This window comes from Sitophilus oryzae, unplaced genomic scaffold (assembly GCF_002938485.1).
Source record: "Sitophilus oryzae breed Bouriz unplaced genomic scaffold, Soryzae_2.0 scaffold_1297_pilon_pilon, whole genome shotgun sequence".
In the NCBI taxonomy this organism is placed as follows: Eukaryota; Metazoa; Arthropoda; class Insecta; order Coleoptera; family Curculionidae; genus Sitophilus; species Sitophilus oryzae.
In genome coordinates this window covers 8,243,511-8,262,144 of record NW_022145945.1, presented here as the reverse complement: position 1 = coordinate 8,262,144, position 18,634 = coordinate 8,243,511, and the positions used below count along the sequence as shown (strand labels likewise).

Here is an 18,634-nt window from a genome sequence, read left to right as displayed (position 1 = left end):
ATTGTGTCCGCAGTGCCATACTAAGGTGCTTATTTTCTCGAGACCAATAACGTACTATCGAAGGATTGTGGTAGCCATGTAAGGGAAACGAGCTTTCAGCTGAGAATAATATATTTTCCAAAAATAAATTATTCCGATCGGCTCTTTCTCTTACAGCCTCGCAAAACTCCAGACGTCTGTTACAATCTGCGGGAAAAATTTCTTGCGTGGTACTGATTTTGTAGGACTTATATCCATGCTTTTTTAAAACCCTGCGAACCGTTCGAGCATTGCAACCAACTTGTTCGGCTATATTTCGGCTTGAACAAGGTTCGCTTGTTTCGACAGCGGCACAAATATTAATTTCCTTGTCGGGAATTACCTTCTCTGCGCCTTCCTTATTGTCACAATTTCTGCACGCCGCAATGCAGCCTGTTTGCTCAAATTTATGAACAATGTTGCGTACAGTTGTGGCATAAGGCACAGGGCGATCTTGAAAGGTGAACACATAACGCCCAATGACCTCTTCCACACTTGAGGAAATGTAAAACCATTTAACGATATGCACCTTCTCTTCGGTCGTATAAATAGCCATTTTTGAAACACTTAACGTACACACCGAAACAGCTAGGCGAAAAGAATGATGCAAAAATAGTTTGGATCTCAGGTGATCTATTTCCTTTCCCCACCTTTTCATCTACATAAAGGTGCGTATTCACTATCCGAACGAACGAATGCTACTATCCAACGAGCGAACGTCCAGTCTTGTTCGCGCGGTTCTATAATTCTCATTCGTTTGCGAACGTCTTTGATATACCGAATGGAAACAGATGAGGGAGCGAACCGAATGGCGAACGGCCGCATGCATTCGGTTTGCTGTCCAAATATACCGAATTTCATTCCTTTGTTCTTTCGGATAGTGAATACGAACCTTAACATAAAGCACCGCCCCTCTCAATGCGTTCTCCCACCATGCTTATGCTTTACCTTGCCCACACCCGTAAAAACCGGCAACACTAGTAGCCGGTCGCACCGGCTTCTCGCCGGCCCCTTTTGATGCTGTCTCTCTGTCTGTCAACCGGTCATTTATATTATTCTCTGTCTTACACATTAAAATCCTATACACAGTAATCAAATGACCAGGTCGGTATATGTTGCCCTGTTATAAGATGGTTTTTATTGTCCTATTATCAACGTACCGAATATGTCCTACAAACAAATTCATTGGAAGACTAAATTAGTCCCATCTTTTGGTATGTCGCACTGTACACAAGAAAACACCTTTTGCATTTATAATGAGGGTCTTGTGCTATCAGGCTTTTAGAAAAACACTATAGATTCCTTCAAAATGACAGCACGATTTTGAGTTGGTTCGCAAAATTAAAGTATCCGTTTTAGCCGCAACAAGCTTTATTTGCAAAAAATCTAAAAGAAATGCTTACCATAATCTGCCGGGTTATGGTAACTGGGGCAATGAAGACCCATACTGGATAGGAAAGGTACTAGATTCATAACGGGTCCTCTATAAATGCACTGGCCTTCTGCTAACATATACAGATGATCAAACATTTCAAAAAGCCTAGCCGAGGGCTGATGAATGGTACATATAATCGTTCTGCCACCTCTAGCGAGAGATTTCAGTAAACACAGACACTGAAAAATTAATCAAATTATTCTACTAATTATTAAATAACAAATAAGTATAAGCAAAATAAGTAAAATTTTAAACCGACGAAAGTTAAAAAAGTTAGTCCAAAACTTCACAAACATTGACACTTATTCATGTTAAAATCATTTTGTTTTATGAAAGTCCAGCAGAAATATTACATAAAACAAACGATTTATTTTTCTCTGAAAGTCAAATAGGTGAGACGTATTTTTCGAGCAGACAGTACTTTCATATATACAAAGACATATAAATCATACCAAATAAACTTTTAGTCACGTGATTAAGCTTAACCGGCACAGCGTTGCTCACTTTTACGCATTTTGTTTTAATCAAAATAGTTTAGAAAACAAAAATAAATTAATTATAAATATACAGGGTTGTTCACCACATACGACACGGAGTATTGTAGCTAAATGATTAGATTTTTAGAAATTGTAGGTTTTGGGTTCGTTGAAGGACTATTAGAGCTACAATTTAAAAATATTTTAGATAAGATACAGAGTGTCCAAAATAAATATAAAATATCAAAGGTGTATTTTTTTAAATGGAACACCCTGTATATTATTACATTTTTAGTTTCTACGATTAAAATAAAGGTAAATTTGATTAAGGTTTATTACACTTAAACCTTACCGTTTTTGAAATATTTTCAATTTTGTGAAATTGCAGTAAAAATTTTACGGCTTCATTTCTCCAAGAGTATCAAACTTTTTAATACTAAATATTTACTGAAGTCTATTTATTGATCAGTTATTGTGTTGCAATAATAAAAATAATACTACCTCATACAGAGTGTCTAAAAATTTAAACGGCAATAACTTGTTTAATTTAAATGGAACGCCCTGTATATTTTAGGAGAATCAGATGCACAATTTAATTGTCTATCAAATTGTATTATGCCATTTTTTACCTATCCCTTCAAGTTTTCCTAGAAAATACATTTTCTTATAATATAGAACTCATTTATCAATATACCCATGGAATATTGACATTTTAGATTGTTTTTAAAGCAGCAAATGTACAAAATGTACGGGCTAGTAATATTATCGTTTTTAGCAAAATGATAATATTACTAGCCCATTTGTATGCAAAAAGAATACTATTTAAATCTTTATAAAACAGTATACCATTAATTAAACATACCACCATTATTTCCGCCTAAAAACTAATTAATTACATCCTTAATTATGTACGTTAATAAATTATTCTAAATAAATGTGGATTTGAATCAGACATCCATATAATAATAAGTTATGAAAATGAATGTTTCTGTTGTTATAAATAAGCATTTGTCAAAAAATGAAATATCATTTTTAAGGTGTTACTTTTTACCACACTGTCTAATACACATACGAAATTCAGTTTTTTAGTATTTGGAGCAATTATTATTAATCAACGCAAACAGTCAATTAATGTAGTTTGAATACTGGAATCATATTAATTGGTCCTCTTTAACAAATATTTAAACAGTTTTTTTTTATTTTTTAATGAAATAAACACACTATATCGACAATATTAGTATCTGTACTCTTTAAAAATTTGGTACATCTTTAAAAATAATCTAAAATGTCAGTATTCCATGGGTATATTGATAAATGAGTTCTAAATTACAAGAAAATGTATTTTCTACGGAAACTTGAAGAGATGGGTAAAAAATGGTATAATATAATTTGATAGACAATTAAATTGTGCATCTGATTCTCATAAAATATACAGGGTGTTCCCTTTAAATTAAACAAGTTATGGCCGTTTAAAGCTAGTAATTATTTAAAATAAAATTTTAGACACTCTGTATAAGGTAGTATAAATTTTATTATTGCAACACAATAACTGATCAATAAATAAACTTCAGTAAATATTTAGTATTAAAAACTTTGATACCCTTGGGGAAATGAAGCCTTAAAATTTTTACTGCAATTTCTCAAAATTGAAAATATTTAAAAAACGGTAAGGTTTAAGTGTAATAAACCTTAATCAATTTTACCTTTATTTTAGTCTTAGAAACTAAAAATGTAGTAATATACAGGGTGTTCCATTTAAAAAATACAACTTTTTTATATTTTTTATTTATTTGAGACACTCTGTATCTTGTAAAAATATTTTTGAATTGTAGCTCTAATAGTCCTTCAACGAACCCAAAACTTACAATTTGTAAAAATTAATCGTTTAGCTACAATACTTCGTGTCGTATGTGGTGAACAACCCTGTATAAACAGATATTATTTACATATATATTCATACATGTTCAACTGCAAGGTCTGTTAGTAAAAATTTTTAAGCATAAAGTATCACAACACAATTCATTTAAACAACTGCATACAGAACTAAAGCGTTAAAACGAATGACAATGTCAGGAAATAAATAAATAAATGCTGCAACGTGACATTTTTTACAGCAGAGCTACCACCTGAATCGCCAGCGGGAAATTTAAATTCCAGTTAGTCAGCCCAGCGCCAAATACGTCCATGGTTGGCAACAATCAATTTAAAAATAGCGCCCTCGATGACGTAACTAAAAGTTTAATTGGTATTGCTTGTATATTTTTAACCGTGAAATATTACGATAATGATGAAGTACCTGAAAACATGAAGAACTATCTAAGCCGCTAGTCGGCTCATCGAAAAACATTACTGGGGGGTTATTAACTAATTCCAGAGCAATGGATAGTCGTTTTCTTTGGCCTCCAGATAAACAAGCTGACGCTGTGTCTACACAATCTTGCAATCCTAAAAATATGTTGTTTATTGGCATAGATTCCAGACATTTCGACATCTAGTATTGATTTATTTTTGCCGCCTTTAATATTATCATGCATTTATTGATTCAAATTATTGTCAAAAATATAATTTGGTAACAATCATTGATAACTTATTTTTAAATTATAATAAAACTGTTATTAAGAAATATATTAGTTTAATATTAACTTTTATTTAATACCAATTTTTTTCCTTTTAAGTGTTTTCATTTAGTAGCAATTAGAATTAATTAATTCTGCAATTCTTAATTAATATTGGAATCGCAAAACATTTTCCGATGCACGTCATCAATCATATCGACATTGACACTACGACTCTATAAACTTGACTAAATGAAATTTTGGCAAAAATGTTTAAATTTGTTGTAAAATTGAAGATACCGGGCAGCTCTTCATTTTACTTTATAGAGCAAATGATCGTAACAGATATTTAATTTGGAGTAACGCTGCAAAAATTAGTTTAAACCGAATTTTATTATGGCTATGTTGACCACATTGCGCCGTTTTCAGCAAGGTTGTCGTTTATTATTTGACAATTATCCTAATGTTAGCCATTATTTTGTATATAGTTTAGCCATATTTTCATAGTTTTTTTTTTAATTGAAATTTTAAGTACAAACAGTTCTTTTAAGAACTAAATGTTCAAGTTTTTGTATTGCATTTCTTGAAATTGTGTGTTGAAAATATGCTGAAGCATTTAAACAATCGAAGCAAAGAGCTTTTAGCTTCCCTGATATACTATTTTGGACGTGACAATGAAGGTCCTTTATTACCCCTGACTGCAGTCAGAGAAGTAAGTTTGATTGATAAGCACATTACACCACTTTCAAAGCTATTTCTACGTTAGTTTTTATTAAATTCTGTGATTGTTAGTTTGTGCATTAATAGCACCCTCTTACTTGATATTTCTACTTATGGCGTTGTAAGATGTACATACATCAATAAATAAATAAATAACCCATAATAACGCTTAGAATAATCTTCATAATGGACTAGTTTTTGCCAATTTGTAATAAGTAAAATAAGCTATAAGACAAAGTCACTTTTAAATTAAGATTCATCTCATAAATCCATCACAATCTGGCAGCGCTGTCGCCATCGCTTGTCACTCAAAATTGATCACGTGCATCGGAAATTGTTTTGCGATTACCATATCTGATAATATAAGATAAACAATAATATTTAGCGAGATTTACCTAGAGCCTCTATAATTTCCATAATAATTATTTTCTTCTCTGAATGACTCTTACTTTTGCCAACTTTGAGATTGGCAGATACTGTCATGGCTTCTTTTACAGTCAGGTGGGGCGACAAACAGTCATCTTGCATTATGTAGCAAGACATTTTTCTAAACCTACGCAGACTACGTTCTTTGCCGTTGATCAGGACGGACCCTTCGAGATTCGATATTCTGAAAATATTTCTAAATTAGGGCCCAATTTTATACAATAAAAGTACACGTTAAAATTAATGCTAAGTTTAAAGTTAAATTTAAAATGATTGTTTTCTTTTTTAATATAATTTATACCTTTCAGTTAACTAAGCAGATTAGCTAACTTCGTGAGAAACCGATATATGAATAATTCTAGAACTAAAGCTTGATTTTCATGCATCCGTTATCCGAAGATACGATGATACGATATTAATTTTATTGGTTGAATTTAAAGATTTCTATTGGTTAGAAAATTAGGCAATTTTTAAATTTATTCCATTTTCATGTTTGTGATTGGTGGCATTTTATATTTTCATTTCCATAACGATTTTGCTGTTTAACTTATTAAGAGCTGGCAACGTTTTCGAGAGAGAATTTTAAGAAAGCTGGTTCTTTAATATATCTTTTGCTAAGCTCTCCTGAACAGAGCGCGAACCGTCTGGCTGCCCATAGACGTTGCATTATTCACTACTGCGCATCATATCTGTATTCAACATCTATTCACTACTGCGCATCACAAATTCGCCCCGTATTTCAGGAACTAAGGAGGCTAGGACAATCATGTGTGTAACATATTTAGTTTCATTAAAAAGTATCAAAATAATGTAAAAATTCTCGTTTTCCTGGCGTTCCTAGCTCTTGTACTATTATATTTTTATTAAGGTTAGGTTAAATGTGTCAAAAAGTGTTAAAACCTCCTTTATTGTACGATCTTTCTCCATTGACGGGCTGGAGTAAAAAATTTAAAGATGAAAAGTGGCGCGAAAACGCTATGACCAATCAGAGCGCCGGCGCCGTCGAACCATCGTATCAACGCTTTACTCATTAACTTTTTTTTCTATTTTAATATGACTAAAAAATATCAAAGCAGAAAAAAATACGAATAAATTATTGTATAAAGGAATGATTGAGTTTCTTAAGAAACGTCCGTTACTTTATTAATTTCAATTTAAAATAAGAAAGATGCTACCATTTTTCAAATGATGCGCCAACATTGTAACGCTGAAAATATTTTAGATAGATCGAGCAGGTGCCTTTTTCTAAAAATCCAAAAATGTTCAAAAAAATTCTATCGTCCCTATATAAAAAATACGTCGTTTACAAATTTTCGGAAATTTTATATAAATAATTGTGTAATATTTATAGTAGAGAGAATGAATAAAAAAGACAATATCACTTAAAAAAGTAACAAAACTGGAAGATTACTTTTTGCCATCCGTGAGTTAAAACTTATTAAATTTTATTTTTTAAACGCTTTCTTCCATTCTCCTCGGAAAACTTACTTGTAGCCGGCTAAAATATTCATCAGGGTACTTTTGCCCGCTCCTGAAGGCCCCATGATACCCGTCAGCTCGCCAGATCGAAACTTTCCATTCACCCCTTTAAGAATCGTCTTGTATCCCCTTCTTCTGCCCTCGGACACAGAATATGACAGATCTACAAGAACAATAAAATACTTAATATTATCAACAAATATTGCAATATACTAGGGTCGGCAAAGTGATATGGAGTCGAGATTAATTTATAATGTACTGAATAAAGAGAGAACAATAAAAACGTTGCCAAACGTATGAAATAAACCGAGTAACTTTGCACATTGCTAAGAGACGTGGAAGGGGATAAGGCAGCTTCGTCGCGTCGCGTCGTCTTGAAATTCAAATCCAGTACTTTATTAACAAATAGTTGTCGCGCTATTAGAACTTGAACTAGAATTCAAATATCAATATCTCGAAATCCATTAGAAATAATTGGTTGTAGTTTTTTTAAGCTTTCTTAATGTTTCTGTTATATTTTCTTCGCAGACAGTATCTAAAAATATTTACAAATAAAAAAGTTACACGATTGCTGAAAATTGCTATGCACTGAAATAAAATGGACGCGTTTTTCTTGAACTTCTTGAACAGAAAATAAACAAACCTGACAAATTTTTCTCATTTAAACATCTTGTCAAAGATCCGAACTTCAAAATAAAAAAAAGAAAGTTTCAATATCTAAAGTAGTTTTTGAGTCATCGCGTGTCATGTGTTAAAAAGTTAAGTTTTCAGATTACCGCGATTACTGACGTTTTTTCATTATAAAAGAATGGTTACCCTAACGATATTCTTATAACTTGATATCAGATGCCCAGAAACATATCTAATGATTTTATGTAGTTATCTTTCCGCAAAATAAAAAGACTTAAAAATAAGCGCCTTTCGACGGTGATTTTATTCCACTAGACAGACAGGGAAAAGGCGTACTAGTATTTCAGAGAAATGTGGCAACGCCGCAACAACACACCGTCGCATTTTTCTCACTCCGACTTAAAATCCTTAAGCGACTCACTTCCACACATGTAAATACCGACCCAAAAAAAATAGTTGCCAGCGTGACTATATGTAATAATATAAACAATCAAGTAGAGAACAATTTTAAACAGAACATCATTACTTCAACCTCTGGTGACAAGTATTTTGTAAACATATTATACGATTTATAAGCATAAGCATGTTACAATCGAGAAAAATACTTACATGTGGCGTCATTGAAAGAAGGGGATTTTTATTTATGAATTTAGGTAAAATTTCAGTTTGGCGTTAGTGTTTACTTAAAAATATATTAAACACGACAAAATAAATACATCATACAGGGTGAGTCATGAGAATAAGTGCAATATTTTTTACCACAAACACGATTATGAGGTTTTTTTTCGCGAAAAAAAGTTGAAAGTTTGGAATTTTCTTTATTTTTTAGTTAAAAAATATAATTTCTTGATAATATGGCAACATAGGTAGTAGATTAACATTTTTACAAGAAAGAAAACCCAGAAAAGATCCAGTGGTTCTCAAAATTAAAACAAAAAATCATTTTTTTTTTAATTTCTACGAGCCCTGGAAATATTTACACTTATTTAAGACTCACCCTGCATAGTCCGTTAAATTTTTTTGAATTAACAGTTTTTAAAGAATAATTATAGTTTATCCTTTAAAAAATTGACACAAAAAAAGTGAGGCAAAGTAAAAATAACTTCCCCATTTATCCAGATGGTATCATGAAATTAGATATGCTATTAAATGTCAAAATCTATTTTCCTTAGCCTACACAAAGAACTGTTTTGTTTAGACATTGCCTCTATACCGGCTGAGTCTTAAAAAAAATGTAAACATTTTTAGAGATGGCATATTTCGACCCCAGGAACACGTCTATATGTTTTTTTCGCAAAAAAGATGTTGAAAACCGTGCATTTTCTATTAAATTTTCCTGTCATAACTGCCTATTTATAATAATAGTAATAGCTCCCGTATATAGCGTTTAACGCCTTGGGAGTAGCAAGGTACAGTTTGCTATACTAGAGCCGTTCGGTATACAAGGAAGGTAATGTGGCTAGCACTACGTTTCAACCGCCTATTATTACCTCAGGATTGTGAATCCCAAGTACTCATTTAAGGCTGAGTCGACCTAGGTACCCAAACTATTTTTATTTTAATAAAAATAGTCGGCTGATGAAATGCCGGGTGTGGGAATCGAACCCACACCTTGAGATTGGTAGACGAGAGCCTGTACCTCTACGCCACCGGGCACCCCATAACTGCCTATTTACCCGCACATTTTCCCACGGTTTAATTTCTTAATCACCACAGATTATACAGATATTACCACAGATTATACAGATTATAATCTTTGTTTTTTCTTTATTGTTTTTCGTGGTTCCAATTTTCGGAATCGGGCACTAGTTAGGTTACTAGTTTGCGCACATAGCACGCCCACTTATGGCCTCTAAAATTGTGCACAGCGCCTGACCGGCACAGTTATTAGAGAGATATCGGAAAACCGAATAGCGTCATCCAGTATTTACGCGTACCTTTATCATGGTTACGATATGCGCGAGTCAATTTTTAACGCAACACCCGCTAATAACGTTACCGCTTGACGTAATTTGCGGATCAATTACACCAAGCGCTCTTTCTAAATAACCTCTGATAACGTTTAAAAATTGCTTAAATGGGCATGTGCGGGTATTTGACAACCGGAGCCGGCCGGCGAGATCTTTTATTTTAGGTTATGTTTGAATTGTTTTGAATTATTGCTTTAGTTTTATTAGGTAATTTGATATTTAAGTAGCTGGGATTAGTTTTAATTAAATAAATATGGCCCAAAATATGGATTCCACCTCTTCCAATACTAAAGAACCTATAAAGAGTCTTAGGTTTACAGCAGATGACGACTTAGCCCTTCTAAGAGAATTTGTTGCCTGTTGCCCTAAACCCACTGGCAGACGTTGAACAATAAAGCACAAGAAATAAGCACTTTTAAAATACCTAGTAAAGAAAACAATTTCAAGTTTTATTTCAAAAACAAAAAAAGTTTTAAATTCAAAGTTAGGTTAAGTTTAAATAGCGGACGCGACGCGATCAGAATTCTTTCCGATCCGATAACTATAAATGAAGAGAGTTAATACCACCTCACGTAAAGGTAATAACACCTGACCTTATTAACGTCCATGCACGCTATTCGGTTTAACAATATCTCTCTATTACGCTGTTTATTGTTATTTTACGCGAGTTTATTTTTGCGCACAGGAAATTTGACTCGTTTGCACATCGTCATAAAAAACAATTTTCATACCACGAATTAGGCACAAGATTTTTATCTGTATACTTATAGGATACCTAATCTGTGATATTACCATGGTTACAGTTTTACTCTATGGTTACGGCACTAAAAGGGATGTAAATACAGAAAAAATCTGGTGGCTCTCAATTTTTTTTTAATAAATCTCAATAATTTTTTTTTATTTTCAAACTTGAATAACTCGGTCATTTCGGACTCATTTGAAAAAAGGCAAAGAGAAAATGAAAATATATTTCTTTTATCGGGATCTGCCAGCCCTGAAAATATTTGCACTTATTTAAGACTCACCCTGTATAGTCTCTGATTAAATTAAAATGAAGGTATTAAAAAAAATGTTTAACAAGCTTACTACTCTAGGGCGCCTGATTTTTAAAGGAAATATAAACTTCAGTAATAATTAGAGAGAGAAAATGTATAGAATAGATGGTCACCTCTACCGGGCGTTCCTCGAAAGTTGCCCACCCCTATAACTTTTTTATTTTTTTTAGTTAAAAAAACGAGATTTGGCATATTAGTATATGACATAAATTAGGATTGATTGACGTATTCAATTATTTTTGACCACTTCCTGTTTCACCGAAAATGACTACAACTTTTATTTTTAAATGGCACTATTGGTACTATAGTTTAACTAGATATTTTTTTATAAATTTTATAATTATTATTTTATACTTTACATTATTTGTATTATTTTATAATTTCATAGTTTTTCTAGTGTAGAATAGTGTATAACTATTTTTAATTAAAAATAACCCTCTAAAAATATTGTACTTTAAAAAATCATCGATATACTCACCTATAAATTGAATATCTACAGGAGGTCGTTTTGACAAATGAGTTAATGTAATATTTGGTTTTTTTGAATTGTTGGCTGGGCTATTGTTAGGTACCTTTCGTAAGGTACCGCCTCTTGAAATAGCCGCAGATTGTCCATTACAAAGATTTGTTTGAGAACCACTGAAATACAAAAAAAATATATTATTAAAAATATTGCGAAGACAAACATACAGGGTGGTCCGAATTGTATTCCGGAAACTTCGGCAGCATATTCTGCAGATAAAAATATATAAAAAAGTTCGTATTAATGTATGTCCTAAAATGTTTAGTTTCGGAGATACAGGGTGTAGAAATTTCATTTTTATTTCGATTTTTTCCAAATATTTTGTGAAGTAACATCAATATTTGGATGAAAATTGGTGTATGGAAGTTTTTTTGACATGAGAAATTTGATTTTGATGTCAATATGACTCCTATTTGTAGGGGGCGCCACCTACACGTATTTTAACTGTTTTGACGAGTAATAACTTTTCGTCCGTACCTGTATAAAACTACTGAGTGAAAAAATATACATTTCCGCCATTTTTTACGTAAAAAATGTCTCTTGGTAAAAATCGCTACGAGCAACCGTTCTCAAGATATTTAGAATGGGAACAGTCAATACATGTCATTATTGACAAAAAATAAACGTATATAAATGTTAAGTAGATAGTTATTTGACTAAAATTATAAATTTGGGAACTTTTTATTTTTTTAAATTAATCATAAATTTTTCTTCGAAAAAATGATGATAAAACAGTTTCTGTTGAACTTTTGGCACAAAAACATTTCAAATTTATGATTTCAGTCGAATAACTATTTAGTTAACATGTTTAATTTATGTCAATGATGACAGGTATTGATAAATTCGATTCCAAATATCTCGAAAACCATTACTCGTAACGATTTTTACCAAGAGACTTTTTTACTCAGTAGTTTTATGCCGGTACGGACGAAAAGTTATTACTCTTCAAACTAGTTAAAAAATATGTAGGTGGCGCCCTCTACAAGTAGGAGTCCTACTAACATCAAAATCAAATTTCTCATATCAAAAAACTCCTAGACACCAATTTTCATCCGAATATTGATGTTACTTCATAAATTATTTGGGAAAAATCGAAATAAAAATGAAACTTCTACACCCTGTATTTCCGAAACTAAGCATTTTAGGACATACATTTATACGAACTTTTTTACGTATTTTTATCTGCAGAATATGCTGCCGAAGTTTCCGGAATACCATTCGGACCACCCTGTATATCATTTATGAACTGAATATAACCTTTGTGAGAGAGAGAGATAAGTACCAGGATACACGAAATCATAAATTCATTTTGCAATTTATCATATTATCACAAGAATTCCAATAAATTCTGTTTAAAAAACATCATTTATACTATTTATGTCAAATTTTTAATAATTTATAATGAATGAACTTTCATATAAAATAAATAAATGCCCAGATTTTAATACGTTTTTTCATTGAGTGCAAGTCTACCCAAAAAAACATAATAATACATAATAAATAGTTGTGTAAATTATATCAGATATAATTTATGTCAATACCTATAATTATTTAAAATTAACTATAGAAATTTCTTGCTATCTAATTAACTTTTGTAGCTCCTGATTTAATTAATTATGCCTACACATTATAGATTTCGCGAGTAACTGCTCACTTGAAATGCGATATGTTAACAATAACTAATTACACAGAGAATTCTCTGGTGAAATAATTATAGAGATGCACATGTCGACAGAAAGTGGTAAACAAAAACTAATTGTGAAAAATTGTAGTAAAAAAACTTATTCATGACCGTACCAAACAATAAACTATTTATTTTTAACTAATTGTCGGTAGTGTGTAAATTAGTTGGCAGATAGTTGCTAAAAACGGATGATATATTTGCTAAAAGATATAATTTTTTTATTAGATGTAATTATTTAAATTGTTTTTCATACTACTGTTATTTCGTATATTTTTCATTTTATTGATTTTATGGAAAGCACTGTTCATTAAAATGTTGTATCCTATGTTAAAGGGCTTATTTCTCTCTATAATTTTCTGTCTCACAATGTACCGTTTGTGTCCAGGAAGAGTTCATAGCTTCATAGTTGTCGATTTTCGAAAGAAATCAGTACATGCATATTATTTCGTATATTTTTCATTTTATTGCTTTTATGGAAAGCACTGTTCATTAAAATGTTGTATCCTATGTTATAGGGCTTGTTTCTCTCTACAATTTTCTGTCTCACAATGTACCGTTTGTGTCCAGAAAGAGTTCATAGTTTCATAGTTGTCGATTTTCGAAAGAAATCAGTACATGCATATTATTTCGTATATTTTTCATTTTACTGATTTTATGAAAAGCACTGTTCATTAAAATGTTGTATCCTATGTTATAGGGCTTGTTTCTCTCCACAATTTTTTGTCTCAAAATGTACCGTTTGTGTCCAGGAAGAGTTCATAGCTTCATAGTTGTCGATTTTCGAAAGAAATCAGTACATGCATATTATTTCGTATATTTGTCATTTTACTACTTTTATGGAAAGCACTGTTCATTAAAATATTGTATCCTATGTTATAAGGCTTGTTTCTCTCTATAATTTTCTGTCTCACAATGTACCGTTTGTGTCCAGGAAGAGTTCATAGTTTCATAGTTGTCGATTTTCGAAAGAAATCAGTACATGCATATTATTTCGTGTATTTTTCATTTTACTGATTTTATGGAAAGCACTGTTCATTAAAATGTTGTATCCTATGTTATAGGGCTTATTTCTCTCTATAATTTTCTGTCTCACAATGTACCGTTTGTGTCCAGGAAGAGTTCATAGCTTCATAGTTGTCGATTTTCGAAAGAAATCAGTACATGCATATTATTTCGTATAATTTTCATTTTACTGATTTTATGGAAAGCACTGTTCATTAAAATGTTGTATCCTATGTTATAGGGCTTATTTCTCTCTACAATTTTCTGTCTCACAATGTACCGTTTGTGTCCTGGAAGAGTTCATAGATTCATAGTTGTCGATTTTCGAAAGAAATCAGTAAATGCATATTATTTCGTATATTTTTCATTTTATTGATTTTATGGAAAGCACTGTTCGTTAAAATGTTGTATCCTATGTTATAGGGCTTGTTTCTCTCTACAATTTTCTGTCTCACAATGTACCGTTTGTGTCTAGGAAGAGTTCATAGTTTCATAGTTGTTGACTTTCGAAAGAAATCAGTACATGCATATTATTTCCTATATTTTTCTTTTTATTGATTTTATGGAAAGCACTGTTCATTAAAATGTTATATCCTAGGTTATAGGGCTTGTTTCTCTCTACATTTTTCTGTCTCACAATGTACCGTTTGTGTCCAGGAAGAGTTCATAGTTTCATAGTTGTCGATTTTCGAAAGAAATCAGTACATGAATATTATTTCGTATATTTTTCATTTTATTGATTTTATGGAAAGCACTGTTCATTAAAATATTGTATTCTATGTTATAGGGCTTGTTTCTCTTTACAATTTTCTGTCTCACAATGTACCGTTTGTGTCCAGGAAGAGTTCATAGTTTCATAGTTGTCGATTTTCGAAAGAAATCAGTACATGCATATTATTTCGTATATTTTTCATTTTACTGATTTTATGAAAAGCACTGTTCATTAAAATGTTGTATCCTATGTTATCGGGCTTGTTTCTCTCTACAATTTTCTGTCTCGCAATGTACCGTTTGTGTCCAGGAAGAGTTCATAGTTTCATAGCTGTCGATTTTCGAAAGAAATCAGTACATGCATATTATTTCGTATATTTTTCATTTTATTGATTCCAGGAGCACTGTTCAGGAAAGCACTGTTCATTAAAATGTTGTATACTATGTTATAGGGCTTGTTTCTCTCTACAATATTCTGTCTCACAATGTACCGTTTGTGTCCAGGAAGAGTTCATAGTTTCATGGTTGTCGATTTTCGAAAGAAATCAGTAAATGCATATTATTTCGTATATTTTTCATTTTATTGATTTTATGGAAAGCACTGTTCATTAAAATGTTGTATCCTATGTTATAGGGCTTGTTTCTCTCTACAATTTTCTGTCTCACAATGTACCGTTTGTGTCCAGGAAGACTTCATAGTTTCAGAGTTGTCGATTTTCGAAAAAAATCAGTACATGCATATTATTTCGTATATTTTTCATTTTATTGATTTTATGGAAAGCACTGTTCATTAAAATGTTGTATCCTATGTTATAGAGCTTGTTTCTCTCTACAATTTTCTGTCTCACAATGTACCGTTTCTGTCCAGGAAGACTTCATAGTTTCAGAGTTGTCGATTTTCGAAAGAAATCAGTACATGCATATTATTTCGTATATTTTTCATTTTATTGATTTTATGGAAAGCACTGTTCATTAAAATGTTGTATCCTATGTTATAGGGCTTCTTTCTCTCTACAATTTTCTGTCTCACAATGTACCGTTTGTCTCCAGGAAGATTCATAGTTTCATAGTTGTCGATTTTCGAAAGAAATCAGTACATGCATATTATTCCGTATATTTTTCATTTTATTTATTTTATGGAAAGCACTGTTCATTAAAATGTTGTATCCTATGTTATATGGCTTGTTTCTCTCTACAATTTTCTGTCTCACAATGTACCGTTTGTGTCCAGGAAGAGTTCATAGTTTCAAAGTTGTCGATTTTCGAAAGAAATCAGTACATGCATATTATTTCGTTCTACTGTTAACTGGCATGTTTTGCCCCGATATTTGTCAAATATTATTCACAAAGTACAGTAGGCACTATTAATTCTACCAGAATTAGTAATGCCCGTATTATCTTCAAAATTTCGACTTTAAAATTCTCTTTTTAAGATACAGAATTCATACACTTTTTTTATTATTGTTGTCCACAAGTACAACTTACAGAAGTACAGCATATATAAATTCTGTAGTGCAACCGTTGATTGAAAGAAATGGGAAGATACGAAACATAATGGGCGAATTCGTGACAAGGCTGATTTGATTTTCCCTTACGTATCAAGTGGTGTACGGTGGAGACACCAATCGTTCTGCGGGCAACGCATAAAACACTATTTTCTCTAATTCGGCAAGCGAAGAGAAGACGGTGTGGAACTAAAAGCGACAGTGTTGCCATATTAAAATGTGTAATATCTGTGATACGTACAAACATAGAATAAACAACAATTAATTTTTTAAAATAGATATAGGGTTCAAGAACTTAAAATTTCCAGGGATATTTTATATAGGTACTGAATATGTCGTATAATAAAAAAAAGTCGTTTAGTTGGCTTGGAAATGACGATTATTGACATTTAACATAATATTTTACATATGAAATAAGAACGATCTTCATTTCTGACGGCGTTCTTTGTTAAGATAATTATAGAAAATCCGTATTATTAACGTACTGTACCAAAAATCCGTAAATCTACGGTTTAATCAGTAGTTCCGGCAACACTGTTTCCGGCAATCACTCACTCTGTCGACTGAAAGCAGAACTACGGTACAGTATTCTTTATCCGCTGTGCTGTAAACAAGCACAGTGTGTCAGCAGCGGCGCAGAGCTAAACTAAATCTCGAACAGGTAACGCCAGCTACATCTCGGACAGGTTTTGTAAATAAAGTTGCGCATCTTCTTACTTCTTGAATCAACGGTACAACGCAGTAGTATATACGATAGGTTTGATAGTTTATGTGCAAGCGCTTCTTGTTGAAACCAAATCTAAACATTTGTCGGGGCAAGTTAATAATATGTACAATACAGTTCATAAAAATGAAAAATAAAAATAGTTTAGATCAGAATTCCCATACATGTTTGTGAGATATAAAAAGTAACGAATACTTAAACGAACATAAAAGAAATGCAAGTTATGAGAACCTACTGGAATAATTAAAATAAATAAAAGCGGATGCTACTTTGGAATATTTAATTACAATTTTTGGGAGGGTTCTTCATCTTCGTCTAAAAAACGATCACAATTGCAGCTATTGTCCTTTTTGACAAACAAAGCCATGGTGAACAACACAAAATCAACTGAGCAACGACTTATTGTATGACAGACAACCTAGTAGTTTAAGTTTGTGGACAACAGTGCATCTGATCTGTTGTTCAAATGGCCGAATCGAATTTGTATTGTGCCTACAACTTGCAGTACCTACGATAAATCGCTATGACTTATTAATTAAAAAGCTTGGTTTCTTTTTGTTTTAACTTATAGGGAAGCGATATTTTCCCCGCTTCCATGGATGACACGGCTCTGTCCCGAAGATAGTATTGCCAACTATTTAAATTATTATTGATCGCTCTCTACTACTGTCTTGCTGCTTCAAATAAACACAGACACGCATGGCATATGTTTAAGTTTTAACAGTTAATAGTACTTTTTAAAGTATATTTAAATAGTTTTAAAATAGTGTATATTTAAAGTATTTTTGAATGAATCACTCTTTACCTCAATCCAAGAACAAAAGCGAAAAATGACAATAGTACCTAATAAAAGTATTTTAATTTAGAGTCCATTTCACTAGACCGAAAAAGTAGGAAAATAAACGTTCGGCATTTAACGTTTTATGCAAAACTGGCTAGGTATTTTTACCACAAATGAAGAAGGAATTAAAGGAAATTAAAGATAAAGGATTAGATATACTATATCAGTATTGTAGCACATTTTTAGACAACTTCTTTATTTTTGAAATTTTGATGGTCAAACATCAAAATTTTAAAAATAAAAGAAAATATTCCTTATGTTTGGACTAAATATTCTCGAAAATAAAGACTAATTTAAAATTCCGTTACAATACGGAAATAGATTGAAGTTCTGTGATTACAGTGATATTATAATTTATATGGTTTTGTAACAAATTGCTCGCTATTTTATGGCAAATGCTGAAGCTCTGCAAACCTTAATCAAGCCTTAATCAAAGCACGTGTGTTTGGAATTTTGTATGTGGCTTTACACGACAGGCTAAGCCTTAGGCAGATTTCTGAAATATAATATATATTTCCTTCGGCCACACACCCGTTTTACCCGACCCCTGAGAGCGACCCGAACAGTAAAGCGTAATAGACTCTTAACTCTGACTCATGGATCACCTGAGGATCACACTGCATAATATGCGTCTCGTTTAGATACATCTATAATTAAGTCATCACGAACCGATTAAATAAAGTTTATTTCAGCCCACTCGCTAATCTTAATTGCACGGTTTTCATTAAGTACACAATAACAAAAAGCAAAATTTATTGTGTATACATATATCATCCAGCAGTGGAACAAATGAATTGATAAGGAGGGGCAAGGTCGACATCAAGGCCAATTTAAAATAAGAAAACTGTATCATTACGTAAGACAACAATGTCAAACATGA

General features: G+C 31.9%; 1 protein-coding gene across 2 annotated transcripts in view; it reads right to left on the bottom strand.

Moving 5' to 3' along the window:
* LOC115874689 (ATP-binding cassette sub-family G member 4) overlaps nt 1–18,634 on the bottom strand; it is a 101,902-nt gene that overhangs the window by 22,159 nt on the left and 61,109 nt on the right. For both annotated transcript variants that reach the window (XM_030889918.1, XM_030889919.1), the window contains exons 3-7: nt 11,243–11,403; nt 7,119–7,272; nt 5,600–5,814; nt 4,226–4,374; nt 1,422–1,632 (exon numbers count right to left, since the gene is read on the bottom strand). In XM_030889918.1, the coding sequence (XP_030745778.1) occupies nt 1,422–1,632; nt 4,226–4,374; nt 5,600–5,814; nt 7,119–7,272; nt 11,243–11,403 (890 nt within the window). The remainder of the gene's footprint in view (nt 1–1,421; nt 1,633–4,225; nt 4,375–5,599; nt 5,815–7,118; nt 7,273–11,242; nt 11,404–18,634) is intronic.